Source organism: Mytilus californianus, unplaced genomic scaffold (genome assembly GCF_021869535.1).
Source record: "Mytilus californianus isolate M0D057914Y unplaced genomic scaffold, xbMytCali1.0.p SCAF_2, whole genome shotgun sequence".
NCBI classification, from domain to species: Eukaryota; Metazoa; Mollusca; class Bivalvia; order Mytilida; family Mytilidae; genus Mytilus; species Mytilus californianus.
In genome coordinates this window covers 72,184,663-72,207,760 of record NW_026262668.1, presented here as the reverse complement: position 1 = coordinate 72,207,760, position 23,098 = coordinate 72,184,663, and the positions used below count along the sequence as shown (strand labels likewise).

Here is a 23,098-nt window from a genome sequence, read left to right as displayed (position 1 = left end):
TTTAGTTTTGATTCAAAATTTTATTTTAGAGATCTTGAGTTTTTTGTAAAAAAAAGGGGGTTTTCACATGTCAGGCCATATGTCAGAAACTATTTATGATTATTGCACAAAAATTCACACACAAGACAACGGGCATATCATGCGCTCATGTTGCAGCTGTTTATTCTTATACTGTATGCAATAGGTCAACTATATTTGGTCTATGGATATATTTTACAATGTACATGTCAGTCTGGCAGATTTTATTTGACCATGACCTCATTTTCATGGTTCATTACTCAATGTTAAGTTTTTGTGTTTTGGTCTGTTTTTCTTAAACTTTAAGCAATAGGTCAACTATATTTGGTGTATGGAATGATTGTAAGGTGTGTATGTCTTTCTGGCAGGTATCATCTGACCTACACCTCATTTTCATGGTTCATTGGTCAATGTTCAGTTGTCCTGGTTAACTTTGTTTCTTAGATACTATAAGCAATAGGTCAACTATATTTGATGCATGGAATGATTTTAAGGTGTACATGTCTGTCTGGCAGGGTACATCTGACCTTGACCTCATTTTCATGGTTCATTTGTCAATATAAAATTTCCATGGTTTGGTCTGTTTCTTTTATACTATATGCAATAGGTCATCTTTATTCGGTGTGGAATGATTGTATTAAAGGTGTACATGTATTTCTGGCTTGGTTTATCTGACCTTGACCTCATTTTCATGGATCATAAATGTTAATGTGATACAAATGTACTTGTAGTAAAACTTTATATTTAGGACTATCAACATAAAATCAATGGTCTGTATAGAGACATTTCAGCATGTGCACTCTTGTTATTTTATAAATGAAATGGAGCATTTTGATCAATATTTAATATTTTATAACGAGAAGTAAAGATTATAATTGTTCATTTGTTTAAAACATTAGATTTATTTTGATAAATCTTTCCATGATTATTTTCAACATCAATTAGAATTAGAAGAAAAATATATTTTACCCAAATTTTTAGCCCTATAAATATAGTTTAATAGCAATAAACAACTATGATTGTGTGGTGAATATGATTTTAAATAACAAACTATTTATGTCTTTCATTTTGTTTATTTTACAAGTCAAACTAGTTACCCATGGTTTTGCCATTTTAGGCATCAAGTCCTGCCTGTACAGAATTAGAGATGGTTGTGATGGATTGGCTAGGCAAGATGTTAGATCTGCCACAGGATTTCCTGTTCTGTTCTGGAGGAAAAGGAGGGGGAGTAATTCAGGTTGGATTGATTTTCTTATTGTTTTGTCATGTTTGTATTCATTGGGAGAGGACACATTTTTCAAGTTATAAATTTAGTTTATTTCCATTAATTAAATGTTCTAGACTATGCTGGTGTTAAGGTTCTGATGATGATGCCTCTTTATGGCTATTTATGGTATTTTACAATTCTTAATTGATTCGAAAAAAAAATATTTTATTTTAATCCTTATATCCCCCATGTTTAACCATATGTTCAAAATTATTATCTTTAATTATATTAGAATTTTACTCTCATTTGAGATGAGGAACATTAAAAGGGAAAGGCATTCTAGAAAGGGATGACCAGGTTTGTTGAAATAATAGCACAAGTGGTACTACAGGCTTTCTTCTGTTCTTTTATGTTATATATTACAAAATAGAATTCAATATTTCCAAATCTTACTGATACTGAAAAAATAGTAGTACATGTACTGCCAAATCCCTCAACTCTGCAGCAAGTGAAAAGAACTGGTTCTTTTATTAAACAGGACTGAAGACAAGGGACTCTTAGTTGTTTTTGCTTGAATATTTTCAATTCAGGTTATTTTTTTTTGCTTTAGTGTTTATGATTTTTATTTGTCACACGCTATGTATACTGTACATTTGCTTGTGTGACAATAAAAGATTAATTAATTATATTACTCAGAAATAAAGTAAAAATGAAGTAGTCTAAAGTATAATTGAATCAGCTAAATCGTCCCTTCAGTGATATTTAATGTAAAATGTGATTGCCTTGTTTCACATCAGTGAATTTATTTTGAAAGCTTGCATGATGAACATAATTTGACATGCACCAAAATTATCATGTATGAATGTAGGCTGTATTTGATTTTATATATGACAATTTTAAAGTATATTGTGTTTTTTTTTCTTTTTAAATATTTTGAGATGAAGTTTGAATAATGAACAACTACCTGTATAATAATAAAAAAGTTCTTTTCTCTATGTTAAGGGTACAGCAAGTGAAGCAACATTGGTGGCTTTGTTGTCAGCAAGAACCAAGATGATCAGAAAATTATTAGAGACCGGAGATTACATAGATCAGGGACAAATTGTGTCAAAACTCATAGCATACTGCTCAGATCAGGTATTTCTACAGCAATAAAGAGATGCTTATTCTATGATAGGACATCTCTAAAAAAATTTAGGAGGGGACATGACAGTTTTATTATTAGAATAGCAGGAACTGTGAAACCAAACTCTGCATAAACAAGAAGCCTGTCTATACTGAAATCTTAGTTTCTAAAAATATAGTAATTTGACCTGTGTAACCAAACACTCTTTTTTTTTGATTTGAACAAAATCATTTCACTGACAGGGTTCTCTTATTTTAAAAGGTAACAAATCAGGTTTTTCCAGATGTGCTTACCAGTGATCCTCCTGAGTTACTTACCCTTTATTGTCTTACCTATGACTTACCTGAGTTACATTCCATTGAATGTCTTGTTTATGTTATTGTGTTCAGCAGCAGATCTATTTTACCTATTGCATCTTTAGTACCGATAGCTGGGAATTAGGTCTGTGGACAATCGGACCTATAAGAAAATATGTGCATAAAAATGAATTCTATATAGGGAGGCAAAGTTTTTTTTTTTTTTTTTTTTTTTCACCAATTATATTATTTATACATAAAGTTAAATTCTGTGGGCAGTACGTCAACTGAGCATGCATAAGCGTATAAGACACGGATCGATAACGGTCTCCGAATTTGGATATTTTTACTGTGGATAAAAGATTGTTTAAAAGACAAATTTAGGAAGTACAAAACACTACATTTATACGTCATATCACAAATATTTCCGACTTTGTATGGTTTCAGAGGTTGCGGCTCAATGAAATCGTTCTCTTCCTTTAGTAGTATAGATAACAGATTAACTTAGTATTGTGCAACAGCACAGTATTGAACAATAGCACAGTATTGCGCAATAGCAAGAAATCTTCAATTGAAAATAAATACAAATCTTTTAACCAATTTCAATGGGATTAATTTAAAGTCTCTAATTTTTGAGGGTTCTAACCTTGTTTTACTATTTTGGATATTGGGCCCCATTTTTAAATTGGTCTACATTGAGGTCCAAAGGGTCCAAAATTGAACTTTGTATAATTTCATCAAAAACTGAATTATTGCGGCTCTATGATATGCTGATTCTTATTGTGCATTTAGATTTTTTATTTTGGGCCCTGTTTTGAAATAAGTCTGTATTAAAGTTTGAAGGGTCCAAAATTTTACTTTGTTTGATTTCAACTAAAATTAAATTTTTGGTGTTTTTTTATATGCTGAATCTAACCATGTTGTTAGATTTTGGATATTTGACCATACTAGGTAAATTAAATGTCTCATTTCAAATTTTTAAGATCTTTGACCACATTTATTTTGTGTCAGAAACCTATATTATGTCAAAAATTTGATCACAATCCAAATTCGGACAGTATCAAGCTTGAATATTGTGTCCAAACTTGCCCCAACTGTTCAGGTTTCAACCTCTGCAGTTGTATCAGGCTGCACTCGGCAAAGCATTTTATTAATTTTATTAATATGTATTGTTACAATTGAAGAAGCCTACTGTCTGCATTTTCAATTAGAATATAGTTATATTCTTTTATAATATTTGTTGTAGAGTCATTCATCTGTTGAAAGAGCTGGTTTGATTGGTTGTGTGAAGATGAGAGAAATACCAGCAGACGACAAAGGTGCAATGAGAGGCAACAACCTAAAACTAGCCATTGAAAAAGATAAATCTAAAGGTCTTATTCCTTTCTTTGTAAGTTAAACCATTGAATAGATGTGCAATGTGTTTAAATACTTCAACAGAGGGAGATATTGTAGTAGTCCAGTTGATAATGTAAAATTTCAGCTCCTTCAATCTTTATTCAGTTTTGCTTTAATATAATAATGTATTTAAAACACATAAAGACTAGACAACTAAACACAATTTTAAATGAGATCTACTGGCAACGAAAGTAAATCTGATAAGTTCTATCCTAGGAGCTTTAATTTTGTCCAAGGTTACAGTTGTCTTTTTGACATTGATTTACAGCCCCCCTTTTTTATTTAATATTGTATTTATATTGTGTCATAGATCAAATTTATTCATTCAGTGTATGTTTACTTGTTTTTGTTAATATGTCTTTTTGATTGAGTTAAGCCATTTCAATTGATATTTTATAGTGTGTCTTTCTATGTTGTACTGTTACACTACTATTTCAGGTTAGGGTGAAGGTTGGCGCCTTTTAAAACGTTTAAACCCACTGCATTTGTTTGCACCTGTCCTAAGTCAGGAACCTGTTTCAGTGGTTGTCGTTTGTTGATGTGGTGCATAAGTGTTTCTCATTTCTCGTTTTTAGCTCACCGGGGCCCGAAGGGCCCCATGTGAGCTTATGCCATCACTTGGCGTCCGTCGTCGTCTGTCGTCGTAAACTATTTCAAAAATCTTCTCTGAAACTACTGGGCCAAATACCTTCAAACTTTAACTAAATGTTCCTTAGGGTATCTAGTTTATAAATTGTATCCGAAGTTTTGATCCATCGACAAACATGGCCGCCATGGCTAAAAATAGAACATAGGGGTCAAATGCAGTTTTTGGCTTATATCTCAAAAACTAAAGCTTTTAGAGCAAATCTGACATGGGGTTAATTTGTTCAATTGGTCAAGATCTATCAGCTCTGAATTTTCAGACGAATTGAACAATGCATTGTTGGGTTGCTGCCACCGATTGGTAGTTTTAACAAAATTTTGCAGTTTTTTGTTATTATTTTGAATATTATTATAGATATATATAAACTGTAAGCAGCAATAATGTTCAGCAAAGTAAGATCTACAAAAAAGTTAATATGACCATAATTGTCAATTGACCCCTTAAGGAGTTATTGCCCTTTAAAGACAATTTTACACAATTTGTTCATCAAGTTTGCTAACATTTAAAAATCTTCTCCTCTGAAATACAGGTGCGCGATTCAGGCTCTTGAGAGCCTCTTGTTTATATAGATAAGACTGTTGGTTTTCCTGTTTGAATTGTTTTGCACTAGTCATTTTGGGGCCCTTTATAGCTTGCTGTTCGGTGTGAACCAAGGCTCGGTGTTGAAGGCCGTACTTTGACCTATAATTTTTTTACTTTTTACACATTATGACTTGGATTGAGAGTTGTCTCATTGGCACTCATACCACATCTTTTTATTTCTATTTAAACATAATTTATTGTTATTAGTTAAATTATCCTTGGACTGAGATAGAAGTTATTAATTTTGTTTGTAAATACTGAGTGGTAATGATGAGAAGTACATTTGATGAGTGTTAACCTCCTCCAAAATTATCTGGTATGTACTAGTTTAAAAACTTGTATTCATTAGAGAAGTTTTGAAAACAATACCTATTAAAATTACAGTTGATACAATTACTAACTACATTTAACTGAATCAACAGAAGCAGTTTTAATTACTCAAAAATCAGCAGATTCTCAGTAATTTAAAAATTCTTGGTGAAGGGGAACATTTGAAGATATTAACAACAGCTTTTTCAATTTCTGTAGGTTTGTGCTACCTTAGGAACTACACCATCATGTGCCTTTGACAATATTTTAGAAGTAGGTCCTTTATGTAAGTATTAATTTTAATTTTTCTTTAAAAGTGTGAAATGAACATTTATGAAAAGCATAAAAAAAAAGTCAAAGAAAGTAATCTTAAGTTTTATGTGGTAAATAAAAGAAATAATGTGCCATGGTTCCAATTTTTTTCTCACTGTTTTCTTTCAGATTTCTGGTTATCATACATCATTTTATTGTGAGAAAAAAAATTGACTTTTTTGACTTTGGACTATTTCAATTTTGCAGTAAGGGTTTTTTAATTATTGAAAAATGAGGCTCTGTGTGGTTTCAGTGTGATAATTCGAAATGCACTCAATCAATCCTTTTAAAATTTCAATATGTTGTTTGTTTTGAGAAAATGAAGATTAAATTAGATTTTGACTATATCACTGGTGTTATTTAGGATTTATGGCTCCAGGTTGAACAAAAAAGGGAAATTCAATCATAGATATAGAAAACCCAGTTTGCTATCAATTTGACAGCTCATTTCTTGTTGTTATTTATTTTATTCCACCATGAACTATGCATGGTTCCTTTGTTTTAAATGAATTATATATTGTAATTAAGGTAAAGATGAAGATATTTGGATGCATATAGATGCTGCTTATGCAGGAAGTTCGTTTATTTGTCCAGAATTCAGGCCAATGTTAAATGGTATAGAGGTCAGTAGTTAAATTATTTCTCCCTCTTTAATTTTTTATTTTCTTATCGTTCAGAACAAAAAATACCTACAGTTTTAATGGTATACTAGTACACTTCCTTTTATTTTTTTTATCAGATTGATTTTTGTAGTTTCTTTTAGCAAACATGGACTTTGCTATTCCTACTTTTGAGGGAAGCTTGTCTGTCAATTCTATTCTCCAATGGATTCAACTGGAATTAAGAAAACTTTAGGTTTGCACTCTGTCCGTCTGTCTGTCCGTCCCTCCGTCTGTCCATCCGTCAGTCTGGCAAAACAGTTTTCCAGACTTTTTTTCTTGATTTGATATTTGGTGTAGTGTTTTATCATGACAAGTTACAGGTTAATTTCGATTTTCACGATTTTAGCTTTTCTCCTTGTTCAGTTAAAGCCCTTTCCCTAGAATTAAATTTTTGATGAAATACTTATTAATTACTAGATTTCTATTCCAAGGGAATCAACTCATATTTTAACTTTCCCTAGAATTAAATTTTTGATGAAATACTTATTAATTACTAGATTTCTGTTCAAAGGGAAATAACTCTTTTTTTTTTTAAAGATTTGTAAAAGACATTGTATTAAGATAAATGACATTTTGGATTTTAACCTTTTCTTTAGTAAATTGTTTGAAGAATTTAGTGGTAGGTTTGCTCCATTACAATGAATTTTTAACCGGTAGGGGACTATGTATTGCCATGCAATACTCACAGAATGCTTGTCTTACATAGGAGTAGGCTGATCAGTGCAAAATCTTCTTCAGAGGACAGTACATTTGAGGCAATAAACCTTAATAGAATTATTTTGTACCACATGTAATTTTACCCTTACTTATTGTTTCATCAGATTATTTATCATAGTTTCTTTAAGGGGTAAATTCAGCAAAAAATCTCCCATTGAATTCAGTGCAAATCTATTTTTTGAAATGAATTTATAATAGAAAAATAAAGGATAAGGGGTATCCATCCATGACACAAAATCAGTATATGCACAGCAAAAAAACACACAAAAAGCAAAGGAACAGTGCTTTTATAGCTGTTCTTCATCTCAAAGTCACAGTGAGGCTTTCAACACGGAGCAAAAAAAACTCGCCCCACTAGAAGTTTAAGACAGCCCCTAGCACCAGTTTGAGCGGAATTCTTGCAAAACGATCATACCTGGTTTACCTTTAAAAATCAGAAGCTTTCAATTATCATGCATTAAAGTACAATTGTAGCCCCATCTCTTGCAACAACAAAACATAGGGCCAAGGGCATTTTTGGGCTGTTCACATGGCCTTGCTTATAAAAAATGTGGATTCACACTAAATTCCAATGCTTATCCCTGTGGCAAAATATTTAAGTACATTCGTCATTCATTTTTAACTTTTTTCAACCCTATTTTTATCCATCTTATTAAAAAATATTCATTGCAAACATTATCTACCATTCAGTAGAGGTAAGGGCTACTATGTTATCCAGAAAGCTCTCCCCAATATGGGCTGTTCTTGATGATTTATATTTAACAAATTTATCCCTAAAGAAATACATCACTTTTCCATTTGTACATTAGGAAGTTCGTAAATACAAAATCTCTTACAGTTTACTTTTAGTTTGACAGTTTTTGTAATATGTCCAGTTGTTTTAATTTTTGTATGGATCAATTGATTTTTATGCGCCTGCTGCAGCGGAGGGGGCATTAAGTGTTACCCTTGTCCATCTGTATGTACGTCCCAAACATTCTCGAACTTTAGTTTGCCTCAACCAAATGTTATGAAACATATTCACATTGCTTATTACCACAAAACACAGATCAAGTTCAAATTTGAGTTACGTCCCTTTTGACCGTTCTTGTGTTATGTCTCTTTATAACGTCATATGCAGTGTCCCATGGACACATTCTCCATTTAGTTTAAAGTAAAAATCTGCAGAGACAGGAGGAAATGAAGACATAAAAAAAGATATTTTCATTATTTAATTTTACTTATGATGGAAAATTTTCATTTCATCACTTCTTGTCTCTGGAAGACATCTTGTTCCTGTTTTCCAATTCTTTGAATTTTCAATATGTTGAAATATTTTCATCACACTTTTAAAATCTGCTCACAATGGCTTAATTTTATTGCATTGTATTACCTTCACAAAATTGTGACCCTGATGTCCGTAAGAAATCACAAATACTTTTAAATGGGTCATAAACTAAAAAATATTAGTTAATGAGAAAATGGTTAACAGACTATTTTCTTAAAGTAATCATCACAAAAAACTAAAAATGGTCTTGTTATCTGCTTTGGGAATCTTAACAGAGACTTTTTTCATCAACAGCACAATTCTTATTTCCATTTTGTGATTCTGTTTCAGTATGCCATGTCATTTAACTTCAATCCACATAAATGGTTAATGGTCAACTTTGATTGTTCAGCTATGTGGTAAGTTTAACCTTTTGAATTAACTCTGTAAAGCCCATTATACAATTCAGTATGTCACTATTATAAATCATTGTCATATAACATGAAGGTATGGTTTTTGTCCCTCATGAAATAGATTAGTTATATGCTTTAAAGGAGTTTTGGTTGACATTAGATCAAAATAATGCTTGACTTATACATCTACAGATTACTTCGGTCTATCAACAACTTCGTAGTGTTTTGAGCCTTTTCCTGTCACTCCTATAGGTGGTATCCAATGGGTTTGGACACCCCTCCTCCCCTGAAAATAAAAAATACCATTAAAGACTTTAAAGTGGATTTTTAGATTGAAATATCACTATAAAAGTCAGAGCATCATGATTCCAAAAATGAAACTTCAGAGTCATCGTGGCTAGGATCCTGCCTGTCTTATATAAAAATAACAAAAAGCTGTCAATTTTTCAGGAACAAATACAGTTGATCAGTTTCTCTCAGTAGGTCAATGACTTATCACATTTACTTAGTTTTCATCCACCAATAAACTTTACTTCCATGGTGTTGTACAAATGTACAGAAGGTGACTTTAAACACCATTAAACAAAGCATCAAAGATGTATGTACAATGAATCCTGCTGGACATAAACTCCTTTAAGACCTGAGATTATATGAGGCAAATAGTGTTTTGTTAACAGTTTAGTAGGCTCCCTTGAGACCTTGAGTCTAGACAAGTTTCCAGATTAAACAGAGTTCACTTTAGACAGGTGTCCAATTTAAACAGGGTTCACTTTAGACAGGTTTCTGGTAAAAACAGGGTTCACTTTAGACAGGTTTCTAGTTGAAGCAGGGCTCAGTTTAGACATGTTTTCACTTTTATTGTATTGTTAAGTTTCTTTTTCAATGATGTATAATCAGGTACTACATATCTCCTTTTACTTATATTTTTAAGTTATTTAAGAAGTAAAATTTGTATATGTTGTGTACAAGTTGTAATTTTGTACAAATTATATTTTGTACAGGGTTTTTGTACAAGTTATCAGTATTTTGACACACACCTTTCACCATGTGATACAAGTTTACCTTCAATAATTATCCAGTTCGGTGTTTTACTCACAAATTTATATACTTCAACCTAACATTAAGCACTGTCCTCTATGTCATAAAACTACAAATAAGGACACATGATTGGTTTAGATTATATTTTTATTTTTTTACTTATAACAAATTCTATGTCCACAAAATATATTTTAGTGTTTTTGTATAAACTTTTTGTCAGTACTATGTGCAAGACTGTAGCATGTAGTTGTGGAAATAAAACAGTGATAAGCTTAACCAAAGACACTGTGCTTATTTTATCTAGTTATGTAAAGGTATTCACAAAATACTGACAACTTGTACAAAAATACTGTACAAGTTATAATTTGTACAACATTACAATTTGTACAACATTACAATTTGTACACAACATATACATCAAGTCTGAAAACTTTAATGTCTGTACAACCAAACACTTATCAAAGTATCACTCCACCTAAACTCATGTAAAAGATTATTTATGAGTAGAAAACTGTCAAATTATTATTTTATATATTTTGTTTAAATGCAAAATGTATGAATAATGCATATATTCCACAGTATTGTTTATATTTTAGGGTAAAAGACAGCCAGTTAGTTAGTGATGCATTTAATGTAGATCCACTGTATTTAAAACATGATCACCAAGGAAAAATTCCTGATTACAGGGTAAGTGCAGTGTCATATATTTGTCTTTTCTTTCTAATTTGACCATCCTCCACTGGAATCAGCACATGCTGTCTGTACCAATACACTGATGTCCACTCAATGTCATTTTACAATGTGAATAATTCAGTAACTGTGTGTCCCATTTAATTGAACATGTAGTATTTTATGTACATTTTGTACAAAGTTGTCTTTTTAATTATACCCCTACTCTCGGAGTGAGAGTGATATTGCATTTACTTTGTCCTGACTGTCATTTTTTTCTTTTCTTTTCTTTAATGCAAGTCACATTTAGGAGTAAGAACAAAGATAGGTTACCTTAGAATCAGAATTGGGTAGGTTGTCATGTCTTACTGTGGACTCTTATTTTGGTAGATAGCACAATTAACATTTACTCAGTACTCAGTCTAGTACAAAATAGAGTCTATTTTTTTTATCCCCCACTAGACGCATTGTTGGAGACAAAGAAATACTGGGCATGGTATACTGTTGCCTGTCCGTCCATATGTCCGTCGTCAACATGTCGGACAATAACTCAAAAGCGCTTTAACCAATATGCATATAAACTTTGTTGAATTGTTTATATCTATTGACGTGAGCTCCCTTTCAATTTTTATAAATTTTGGATTTTACGTTTCCGAGTTATGGGGTTTTATTCATTAAAAAAGGGAGAATTTCCAGTTTCCTGACATTAACTCAAAAATGCTTTGAACATTTTTCATGAAACTTTGGTGAATTGTTTATGTCTATTGATGTGAGTTTTTTTTTTTTTTTTCTGAGGAAGCCTATGAGGCTATGAGGAAGCCTATAATGATGCTATGAGGAAGCCTAGTATGTGGCTATGAGGAAGCCAAGTAGTGTTGATGTTGAATTGGTGTTGGAATGAATTTGTATGAAATTTGACAGTTTATCCCCAGAAATTCTTGGGGGATGAGTGAAATTTTTGAAACAACCAGTGATAAAATTTCATAAATGTCCAAACATGATGGACTTGTTTCAGATGCTGAGGTTACTTATCTGATCCATGCCTAAACCAGCAGCCTATGTACATGTGCGTACTGAAAAGTAGCAAAGTATAGACCCCTGGCTTGACATCACACCAATCCAACATAGCTCCTAAAAGTACTATTTGCACTACTGGTTGCTGAGATCTACTGATATGAACTGGTGTTGGAATGAAATTTTTAAGCACTTTTGTAACATATACATATACAGAATAAAAATCAATAAGAATCTTATATAAACTGTGCTGAGATTGATTCCCCTGTCATGGCAATATTAAAGGTGTAAGGTTGGGGTTGGTGGGAGGCAAGTTTTTAGCTAAGCCACTTTTTGAGCAAAAATTATTCTTTTAACTGCTTAATCTGCATTGAAAAAACTGGACACTAAAGGCAGCATGTACTGGTTTTCAATATACAACTACTAAATGGGATATTCCTAAATGGGAGGAGCTAAACTACACCAAAGTTTATGTGCAAACAAACAAAGGATAAAGGAAAGCCAGATGCCACAAGTGGTCACTAATTAACAAAACATGTATATTTGTAATGGAACTGATGTAATTAAACCACCCTGCTAAGAACACCTGATAAATTCACATGAGCTGATTAAGATATGATAATAAATCTGTTTCTTCTCAATAGTAAAGAAAACAAAAAATCCTGGGAAAATCCTAAAATAATGACTACTGAGTGTAATGGAAATCAACTATGTATAAACATAACTTATATAACATATAAGTAACTATTTATACAAAGTCCTCAGAAATGGTCCTGATTATTTTTAACTGTAATTTGTTCCATGTTTGACTAGAGTACCGATTCTGGATTGTAGATATACTAAATTTTTTTTATAAGTTTTGGATTTTACGTTTCCGAGTTGTGGGGTTTTATTCATTAAAAAAGGGGGATTTTCCAGTTTTCGGACAATAACTCAAAAATGCTTTGAACAGTTTTCATGAAACTTTGGTGAATTTTTTATGTCTATTGATGTGAGCTCCCTTTCGATTTTTATAAATTGTAGATTTTACGTTTCCGAGTTGTGGGGTTTTATTCATTAAAAAAGGAGGATCTTCCAGTTTTCATGAAACTTGGGTGACTGGTTTATATCTTTTGAAAAAGCGACAGGCGTATCTGCGCTCATGGCGCAGCTGTTAATTATAAGAGTTGTGTCGCTTGGAAATATTAATTTTATATAGAAAATGGAATTGTAAGTGCTCTCACATGTACAATTCTTGCTAGATTTTGATCAAATTTATTACAAAGGTTTATATCATCAATGTCTGGGACAAGTTCGAAAATCAGTGCCGATCAACTAATTTTAAAAGAGTTGTGCCCTTGTAAATATTAAAATTATATTGAAAATTGCATTGGAAGCTTTCTCTGGCTTTCATTTCTGTAAGATATTTATAAAAAAAAATTTGAAGAACCAAAAAAAAAGTTTTTGAATTATTGCCTTTGGACAGATAAAATATGTGCAATGCAGGGGCATTGGAACTCTGTTCTTTTGTTACATTAACCAGTTATTATCTAAAATATTGATGTAGAATTTGCAGCTGGATGTTAAACAACCATTAATTAATCAATTGCTACTATTATATTGATTATTTCAGCACTGGCACATACCATTAGGAAGAAGATTTAGGTCTTTAAAGCTATGGTTTGTCTTGAGATTGTTTGGTCAGGAAGGGCTTCAGGAAAACATTAGAAAGGTAGGTAAATCTCACACTATGGTAATCAAATTATTTTAAGAGATCGAAAACAAATTAAAGACCAGGAAAAGATTTCTTCATTTTCAGGGCCCTTTCATGTGCTGTGGATTCATTGTTATTCGATTGATATAAATTTTTGCGGATTTCATTGCTACAAAAAAACGACAAACTTAAATATTAACGAGGTACAAATTTTCTATAAGCTTATATGCAGACTTTGGCAAAACCACATCAATTATCCACAAAAAATAAAATTATCCTCAATCAACGAAGATTGGTATCCATGAAAATAGATGAATTCACAGTATATAATTTTTTCTAAAAACAGGGATGAAGACGGGTAAACCCTGTATAGACTTATATTTATTCATAAAGGTCAAAACTTATGTGATAATTTCATTTAATGTGAAAACAGATCAGTTAAACTATATCAATAATTAACTGAGTGCTAAGACAACACATTCTTATAGTCAAAGATTATAAATTCATCGACCTAAAATCAAAATTAATGTTTCCTTGGATCCACCCATTACATTATTTCCCCATGTAATTATTGACTTGTTTATGGTTTTAGGATGTACGATTGGCCCATGAGTTTGAAGATCTGGTGAAGACAGACCATAATTTTGAAATTATAGGAGAAGTTAAAATGGGTCTTGTTTGCTTCAGATTAAAGGTAATATGCATATCAAAATATCAGGACAAGTATTTTTAGATGTCTTCCAAGCTGTTACCTTGTGAGATATTACCTAGTGTTTTGTTCTAATAGGATGATAGCATACTACATGTTCTTGTACATGATATTGATAAATTCTAACCACATGTTCACTATACTTCTCGTTATCCTCTTAGATTCAGTAAGACCTGACTCTGAGAAAACCTATTCTATTCTGGAATTTTTCTGTATCAATGAAACTCAAGAACAAAATTCATTTTGCAGTTTCACTTGAGTTTAAGAGTTTATAAATAATCTGACTCCAAAAGTCTGCAGACATTGGCAAAAACCCAGTAATAATCAGAAGTAATTTAACAATGATTAGATTGACATATGTGAAAACTGAATATGTATTAAACAAAGTGTTAAAAGATATAGGAGACTTTCTGAATCACTGGGACTTGATTGATAGAAATTGATCAAAATAAGCATTTTGGCCATTGCTATCATTAAGCTTTACTAGATCACTACACAAAATATTGATTGGTATTTTATGAATTCTTGCCTAAGCAGTCTTATCATTCCCTTTCACAGAGGAATGTAGGAGAGAAGACAGTGATATGATAATCCATCCATCTCCCAGTTTAATTTTGTGGTAAGGTTCAGATCTAAAATGTTTTAGGTAAAGTAATGAACCTGTGTTAAAAATCAATACAATTTTGGTCAGCTTGGTCTACATAGTATTGCTGTCCAATCAAAGCATGTAACTTTTGATTAAAACTAAAATATATCAAATATGTAGGAGTGGAGGTTTAATGGCAATCTCCTGTCTGTCCATGTGTTCGTCCAGTAAATATTTGCATAACACTTTTCTCAGCTTTTACTGAACAGTATGAGTTCATATTTAATTAGCAACTTGACAGTGATGAGATGTAACATTTGAGCATTTTTGGGACTTTTACTACCTGATTACTGATACTTTGAATATTTCAATATGTTGAATGAACTTAATATTTCATTCTAACATGACGTTCTCCTTTCGCTTTGGAAACAAAACCATGTTCTAATTCCAATATAATCGTGAAACGGTTGATTTTCTATTACATTTTAGCTTCATCAAATCAAAATGGCTGCCTTTGAACGTGTATTATAGGTCCGCTTTGAAGTACAAAAGTTCTAAATTTTCCTATTAGACTCGCTAACACTAGGTATAAAGATATTGACAAATATAATGCCTACCCATGTTAAAATGAGCTTAGAGCATGAAAGAATTATTTTCTAAATTCACACATTTCTTCAATACTACTGAACAGAATGACTTCATATTTGATCAGTGATAGTGATAAGTTGTAATGTTTGGGCATTTTTTTATTCTGGCAGACACCTGTTACCTGTTTTATCGATACTTTGAATTTTTCTATTTGTTTAATGAACTTGATGTTTTTTGCACACATATCTCCAGTACTACTGAACATAACTACTTCATATCTGAACAGCAGCTTGACAGTGATGACTTATAACATGCAAGCACCTTTAAGATCTGTCAGACCTCTACTTCCTGTTTTCTAATATTTAGAATTTCTACTGGGGGTATGCATAGCAAAACAAGCTAACAACTGAATATGTGCAGTGTCTAATGGGTTTGGACTTTGAAATCACAAAATTTAATCAGAGTGAAAATAAACATTTTATAGTATAATAGAAATGTACTATGAACATTAGAGTCAAATAGGTCAAACCAGTACTGTTTACCAATCAAAGCTTTAGATGAATTACTTTTTACATAATTTTATGTTTTGTATTACAGGGCAAAAATGATAGAAATGAAATGCTGCTGAAGTCAATCAATGAAGATGGAAGAATTCATTTAGTTCCTTCAAAGTTTAGAGATACTTATTTTCTACGATTTGCTGTTTGTGCTTCTAGAACTACATCTGATGATGTTAAGTTTGCTTGGAAAGTTATTCAAGAATTGTCAAGAAAGTATCTGTCTGATAGTGGTAATGGGAACATTCAAATCAAAAATTCATAAGAGAAAACTCCAAATGTATAAGTAGTTAAAATGTCACAATATTCATTATAATGCAAGGCATAGACAATTTGTAGGGAATCGGGTACATTAATAAAATGCTGTAGACAACTATATTTTTTCCAAGATTTTCCCCTTATGTTCTTAAGAACTCGATAAAGTGTAAAAAAAACTTACAAAGGTAATTGTTTTGTCTTAAAGATCAACCACTCAATATTTAATAAATGATAACAATAATATTTGAAATTGATTTACATGTAATATGATTTAGGACCACAAGTTATAAAGTTTTATGTTACTTTTTAGACTCTTGCCCACCAAACATACACAATGGAATATATTTTCAAAATGTAGTAAATTTAAAGACAAGTTTTTCAACTGCATGATACAGAAATATAGAAAAGATTATTTATGAATTGAACATTTATTTTTTCCAGCGTTGAGGCAAAAGGTTCAGTTTATCCAGAATTATGCCACCTTTGAAATTTTGACCCTTTTCAGCACCAATTTTTTCAATGCAATTACTCTTACATGGTTTATCGCATCTACATGAAGCTGTGTACATTGATAGATCTCGAATTTTACAGGTGTATGCAAGAAGAATTTTCCGGTCCATTGAGTGTTATGCCCCTTTCAGCTTAGAAACTTTGACAGAACTAATCTCATCATTGCAACTCCTCCTACATGGTTTATCAACATGAAACTTACTGCATTGTTAGTCCCAATATACAGATGTGCATGTGTGTAGGATGTTCAGGTGCATTGAGTTTTTTTTAGTTATGCCCCTTTTATTTAGACATTTTGGCTGAACAGACCATACCCTCCTACATTGTGTATCACATCTACAGTAAACTGTACATTATTAGATCTAATGCCCTTTCACCTTAGAAATGTTTACCCTTTTCAGCACCAACCTTGTCATAGCAACTTTTTCTATTTGGTTTATCCCATCTTCATGAAACTTTGTACATTATTAGATCCTACTATGAAGATTTGCATGTGGGTAGGATTTTCAGGTCCATGGAGTATTTGTTAGTTATGCCCCTTAATAATTTTTAAAGTAAAGTCTAATGTTTGTGTTATTTTTATACGCCTGTCAAAATTTTGACGGGACGTATTATGGTATACAAATGTCGTCTGTCTGTCTATCCGTCTGGCGTAAACATGTCGCACCGTAACTTGAGAACGACTTATCCAAATTTCATGAAACTTAACATAGTTGTTCCTTATGATGGTCAAACGATCTGTATACTTTTTGGTGAAAATAAGATTAAAACTTTTTGAGTTATGGGACTTAGTACCTAAAACAGGTGTGTGTTTTTTTCACATGTCGCGCCGTATCTCAAAAAAATTTTATGATTATTGCTTAAAACTTTACACACTTCTTAGTTATATTAATCTTAAGATCTGTATACTTTTTGGTGATGATTCAAAATTTTATTTTTGAGTTATTGAGTATTTTGTAAAAAAAGGGGGAGGGGTTTTTCACATGTCGCGGCGTATCTCAAAAAAAAATTATGATTATTGCTTAAAATTTTACACTCTTCTTAGTTATATTAATCTAAAGATCTGTATACTTTTTGGTTTTCATTCAAAATTTTATTTTTGAGATATTGATTTTTTTTTTTTTAAAGGGGGGTTTTCACATGTCGCGCCGTATCTCAAAAACGATTTATGATTATTGCTTAAAATTTTACACACTTCTTAGTTATATTAATCTAAAGATCTGTATACTTTTTGGTTTTGATTCAAAATTTTATTTTTGAGATATTGATTTTTTTTTTTTAAAAGGGGGGTTTTCACATGTCGCGCCGTATCTCAAAAACGATTTATGATTATTGCTTAAAATTTTACACACTTCTTAGTTATATTCATCTAAAGATCTCTATTTTTTTTGGTTTTGATTCAAAATTTTGTTTTAGAGATATTGAGTTTTTTGTAAAAAAAGGGGGTTTCCGCATGTCAGGCCGTATGTCAGAAACTATTTATGATTATTGCATAAAAATTCACAAACACAAGACGACTAGGCGCAGCTGTTTATTTTTATAGGATTTAAGTTATGGATATCAATGTTGTCTGGATTTTGCCTTTATAAGTCCCCTACCGACGAAGTCGAAGGGGACTTTAGGTTTGCACTCTGTCCGTCTGTCCATCCGTCAGTCCGGCAAATCAGTATTCCACACTTTTTTCTTCGTTCTTGAAGAAATTGATTTGATATTTGGTATATAGTTTTGCCATGACAAGTTATAGATCAAGTTCGAATTTTGTTCTGGTCTGATGATTTAGTCCAGAGTTATGGACCATAACTCTGGATCATATCTAATGTTTGAGTACTATGTTAAACCATATTTCTGTACAAAGGGAGATAACTCATTTTTTAAAAGACATTCTTTGGTAAATTATTTGAAGAATTTTTTGGCAGGTTTGTTTGTTATTTTGTATAAACTAATTTTCTGAATGCTATATATATATATAAAAAATTATGAAGTGAAATCCTTTAATTAGATAATAATCTATTTTTATTAATGTATATATTACATTACATTGTGTAGGTAAAAATTGTTGACATTTTATAGATAACATACAAATCTATATTAGTTTGTGACAAATAAAAGAAAAAATATTTGGAACTATTAATTATATTTGATTATAATTTGAAAATAGATATACACTGTATTACATCATATCTAATTTTAGAGAACTATTAATCATATCTAATGTTAAAGTGTTTTCCACACTTTTTTTCATCATGCTTGAAGATATTGATTGATAATTGGTATATAGTTTTATCATGACAAGTTATACAGATCAAGTTCGAAATTCTGTATCGGTCTGATAATTTTGTGCAGAGTTATGGTCCTTGGACTTGAAAAATTCACTCATTTAATCAGTTTTCCACACTGTTTTTAGTCATGCTTCTACTTCTACTTCTACTTTGTAGTGACCGCCTTTAACACGTTGAAGTTTATGTCACTTGTACTGCACATTGCTTTGTGGAGACTTATATACAGTGAAAAATTTAACATTTTTTATAATTATAAACAAAAATTGATAATAACATTTTTAGCTCACCTGACCTGAAAGGTCAAGTGAGCTTTTCTCATCACTTTGCGTCCGTCGTCCGATGTCCGTAAACTTTTACAAAAATCTTCTCCTCTGAAACTACTGGGCCAAATTTGACCAAACTAGGCCACAATCATCATTGGGGTATCTAGTTTAAAAAATGTGTCCGGTGACCCGGCCAACCAACCAAGATGGCCGCCATGGCTAAAAATAGAACATAGGGGTAAAATGTAGATTTTGGCTTATATCTCTGAAACCAAAGCATTTAGAGCAAATCTGACTTGGGGTAAAATTGTTTATTAGGTCAAGATCTATCTGCCCTGAAATTTTCAGATGAATCGGACAACCTGTTGTTGGGTTGCTGCCCCTGAATTGGTAATTTTAAGGAAATTTTGCTGTTTTTGGTTATCATCTTGAATATTATTATAGATAAAGATAAACTGTAAACAGCAATAATGTTCAGCAAAGTAAGATCTACAAATAAGTCAACTTGACCAAAATTGTCAGTTGACCCCTTAAGGAGTTATTGCCCTTATAGTCAATTTTTAACCATTTTTCGTAAATTTTTGTAATCTTTTACAAAAATCTTCTCCTCTGAAACTACTAAGACAAATTTAACCAAACTTGTCCACAATCATCATTAGGGTATCTTGTTTAAAAAATGTGTCCGATGACCCCGCCCATGATCCAAGATGGCCGACATGGCTAAAAAATAGTACATAGGGTAAAATGCAGTTTTTGGCTCATATCTCTGAAACCAAAGCATTTAGAGCAAATCTGATGAGTATTAAATTGTTCATTAGGTCAAGATCTATCTGCCCTGAAATTTTCTTACCAATCAGGCAACCCGTTGTTGGGTTGCTGCCCCTGAATTGGTAATTTTAAGGAAATTTTGCCGTTTTTGGTTATTATCTTGAATATTATTATAGATAGAGATAAACTGTAAACAGCAATAATTTTCAGCAAAGTAAGATCTACAAATAAGTCAACTTGACCAAAATTGTCAGTTGACCCCTTAAGGAGTAATTGCCCTTTATAGTCAATTTTTAACAATTTTTCGTAAATTTTTGTAATCTTTTACAAAAATCTTCTCCTCTGAAACTACTAAGACAAATTTAACCAAACTTGTCCACAATCATCATTAGGGTATCTAGTTTAAAAAATGTGTCCGATGACCCCGCCCGCGAACCAAGATGGCCGACATGGCTAAAAAATAGTACATAGGGTAAAATGCAGTTTTTGGCTCATATCTCTGAAACCAAAGCATTTAGAGCAAATCTGATGAGTATTAAATTGTTCATTAGGTCAAGATCTATCTGCCCTGAAATTTTCAGACCAATCAGGCAACACATTGTTGGGTTGCTGCCCCTGAATTGGTAATTTTAAGAAAATTTTGCAGCTTTTGGTTATTATCTTGAATATTATTATAGATAGAGATAAACTGTAAACAGCAATAATGTACAGCAAAGTTAGATCTACAAATAAGGCAACATGACCAAAATTGTCAATTGACCCCTTAAGGAGTTATTGCCCTTTATAGTCAATTTTTTACAATTTTCATAAATTTTGTAAATTTTTGTAAATTTTTACAAAGTATTTTCCACTGTATCTACCGGGCCAAGTTCATTATAGATAGAGATAATAGTAAGGAGCAAGAATGTTCAGTAAAGTAAGATCTACAAACACATCACCATCACCAAAACACATCACCATCACCAAAACACAATTTTGTCATGAATCCATCTGTGTCCTTTGTTTAATATGCACATAGACCAAGGTGAGCGACACAGGCTCTTTAGAGCCTCTAGTTACATAGTGGTAGTGCATATTTTTATTTTATTTATTTTTAATATTATGATAAAACTATTTACACATGATGAATTTACTGACTGTATGTGTAGGTTGAGATGGCTGTTTTGAACGACTCTATAGTTTTTAATTGTTCATGGAAAAAAAGATTGTTGGCAAAAAAATTATTTGTGTTCTGCAGGATGGAATTTGGAATGAGAGTGCGTGCATGATCCAGGACTGTCTGAGCGGTTGTATTAGTCTGTTTGTTTTTGTGATTGCGATGAGATGGTATGTGATTTTGTAAAACATGACAAGGCGTGCATCTGTTCTTCTGTGTGCGAGGTCTCTCCATTTTAAGTGATCTATCATGTCACTAACGCGTGATGTGTTTCTGTGTCGGTTAGTGACAAACCTAGCAGCCCTTTTTTGCACCTTTTCTAGTTTGTTTATATCCTCAGTAAAGTAAGGATCCCATACTGAACAGGCATATTCTAGTGATGGTCTGACTAAAGATATATATGCCTGTTCCTTTACTGAGGTGGAACTGATGTTAAGATTCCTTCTTAGAAAACCTAGTGTACTGTTAGCCTTATTACAGATGGCGTTTATGTGACTGTGCCATTTTAGGTCTGATTGTATTGTCACGCCTAGGTATTTTGCCTTGTCAACATGTTCAAGAACGTGGCCGTGTAGAGTGTAATTGAAAGTGAATGGATTTTTATTTCGACTGATGGAAATAACATTACACTTGTCAGGATGAAAAGCCATTTTCCATGTATGTTCCCAGATGCCTAGTGTGTTTAGATCTTTTTGTAGGGTTTCGCAATCGCTGTTAGATTTTATAATCAGGTAAGCAATAGTGTCGTCTGCAAATAGGCGTATGGTGGAATTTAACCCAAAATGGTATATCATTAATATAAAATAAGAACAGACTTGGGCCCAGAACAGATCCTTGAGGCACTCCTGACTTCACAGGGACATAGCCTGAAGTCTCACCCTATAGGATAACTGCTTGGGTACGACATGATAAAAAGCCCTGTATCCATGCATTTGTTTTTCCCTGTATCCCATAGTAATTTAGTTTGTGTGTTAATAAGTTATGACTGACTTTATCAAAAGCTTTAGAAAAGTCCATTATAAGTACATCTGTTTGTTTTGAAGTTTCAATATTTTTAGTGACATCATCTATAAATTCCAAAAGCTGAGTTTCACAAGATCTATTTTTTCGAAAGCCGTGTTGTAGGGGATACAGGATGTTATGGTTGTCTGTGTGTGTCATGATTGCACTAACTACAACACGTTCCATAATTTTTTAACATATGCATGTTAAAGAAATAGGCCTATAATTCTCTGGATTATATTTGGACCCTTTCTTGAAAATGGGGGAGACATGTGCAGTACGCCAGTCAGTGGGGACTTCGCCAGTGCCTAATGATATCTGATATATGAAGCACAGTATAGGTGATATTTCATGTGCTAACTCCCTAAGGAGGCGTGGCTTAAGTTCGTCTGGCCCACTTGCTTTTGATGGGTTTAAATTTAAAAGTAGTTTGGAGATACCTTTGATGGTTATGTTTATGTTTTGCATGGTAGGGTAAACTATTTTCTGTTGCATGTACTGATTGTTTTCAAATTCAGTATCAGTGATTTTGTTTGGTTCTGAGAAAACTGATTGAAACTGCCTGTTGAGTGCATCAAAACGGGAAATGAAGTCTAGCAGGATACTGGAAATTACAAAAAAAATGAGAATTGCTTACGTACATAGTGTAAGCGTGATACGGGAATCTGACAAAACAGTAAGCGGGATCCGGTATCAGAACCCCCCAATGAGACCCCCCTTGATGTTTAATTTGCTTATATTTGTTTCTCATATTGTCATTTCCAGATTTTTTCATCTTTTTCATTAATTTTCTTGTTTCGAATGTAACACATGGGGTTTTATTTTTTGTAGTTAGCTTTTTGTGTGGAATATGCTCACTGACTAGTTCATTAAGTTCATGCTTGAAGATATTGACTTGATATTTTCTTATTGTTTACACCATGACAAGTTATAGAACAAGTTAGCTTTTTGTTCCAGTATAATGAATTTTTACCCGGTATATAGGGGACTATGAATTGCCATGCAATACTCTCAGAATGCTTGTTTATTGATGAGCTCTTCTCAAAATTAATGATATTAACTCTGAATTAATCTAA

General features: G+C 32.2%; 1 protein-coding gene and 1 long non-coding RNA gene across 2 annotated transcripts in view; one reads left to right on the top strand and one right to left on the bottom strand.

Moving 5' to 3' along the window:
• LOC127728088 (aromatic-L-amino-acid decarboxylase-like) overlaps positions 1 to 17,647 on the top strand; it is a 38,721-nt gene extending 21,074 nt beyond the window's left edge. Inside the window, exons 5-14 of the mRNA XM_052235305.1 lie at positions 1,136 to 1,255; positions 2,228 to 2,362; positions 3,894 to 4,037; positions 5,802 to 5,868; positions 6,423 to 6,517; positions 8,871 to 8,938; positions 10,567 to 10,657; positions 13,266 to 13,364; positions 13,939 to 14,040; positions 15,827 to 17,647. Coding sequence (XP_052091265.1) covers positions 1,136 to 1,255; positions 2,228 to 2,362; positions 3,894 to 4,037; positions 5,802 to 5,868; positions 6,423 to 6,517; positions 8,871 to 8,938; positions 10,567 to 10,657; positions 13,266 to 13,364; positions 13,939 to 14,040; positions 15,827 to 16,051 — 1,146 coding nt within the window. The 3' untranslated portion in view covers positions 16,052 to 17,647. The remainder of the gene's footprint in view (positions 1 to 1,135; positions 1,256 to 2,227; positions 2,363 to 3,893; positions 4,038 to 5,801; positions 5,869 to 6,422; positions 6,518 to 8,870; positions 8,939 to 10,566; positions 10,658 to 13,265; positions 13,365 to 13,938; positions 14,041 to 15,826) is intronic.
• A 135-nt stretch (positions 17,648 to 17,782) lies between these two features.
• On the bottom strand, positions 17,783 to 21,412 carry LOC127728184 (uncharacterized). Its single transcript, XR_007994020.1, has 2 exons — positions 20,924 to 21,412; positions 17,783 to 19,115 (listed from the first exon to the last, which is right to left on the bottom strand). It is a non-coding gene; the product is annotated as an uncharacterized LOC127728184 (long non-coding RNA).
• Between the last annotated feature and the right edge of the window lie 1,686 nt (positions 21,413 to 23,098).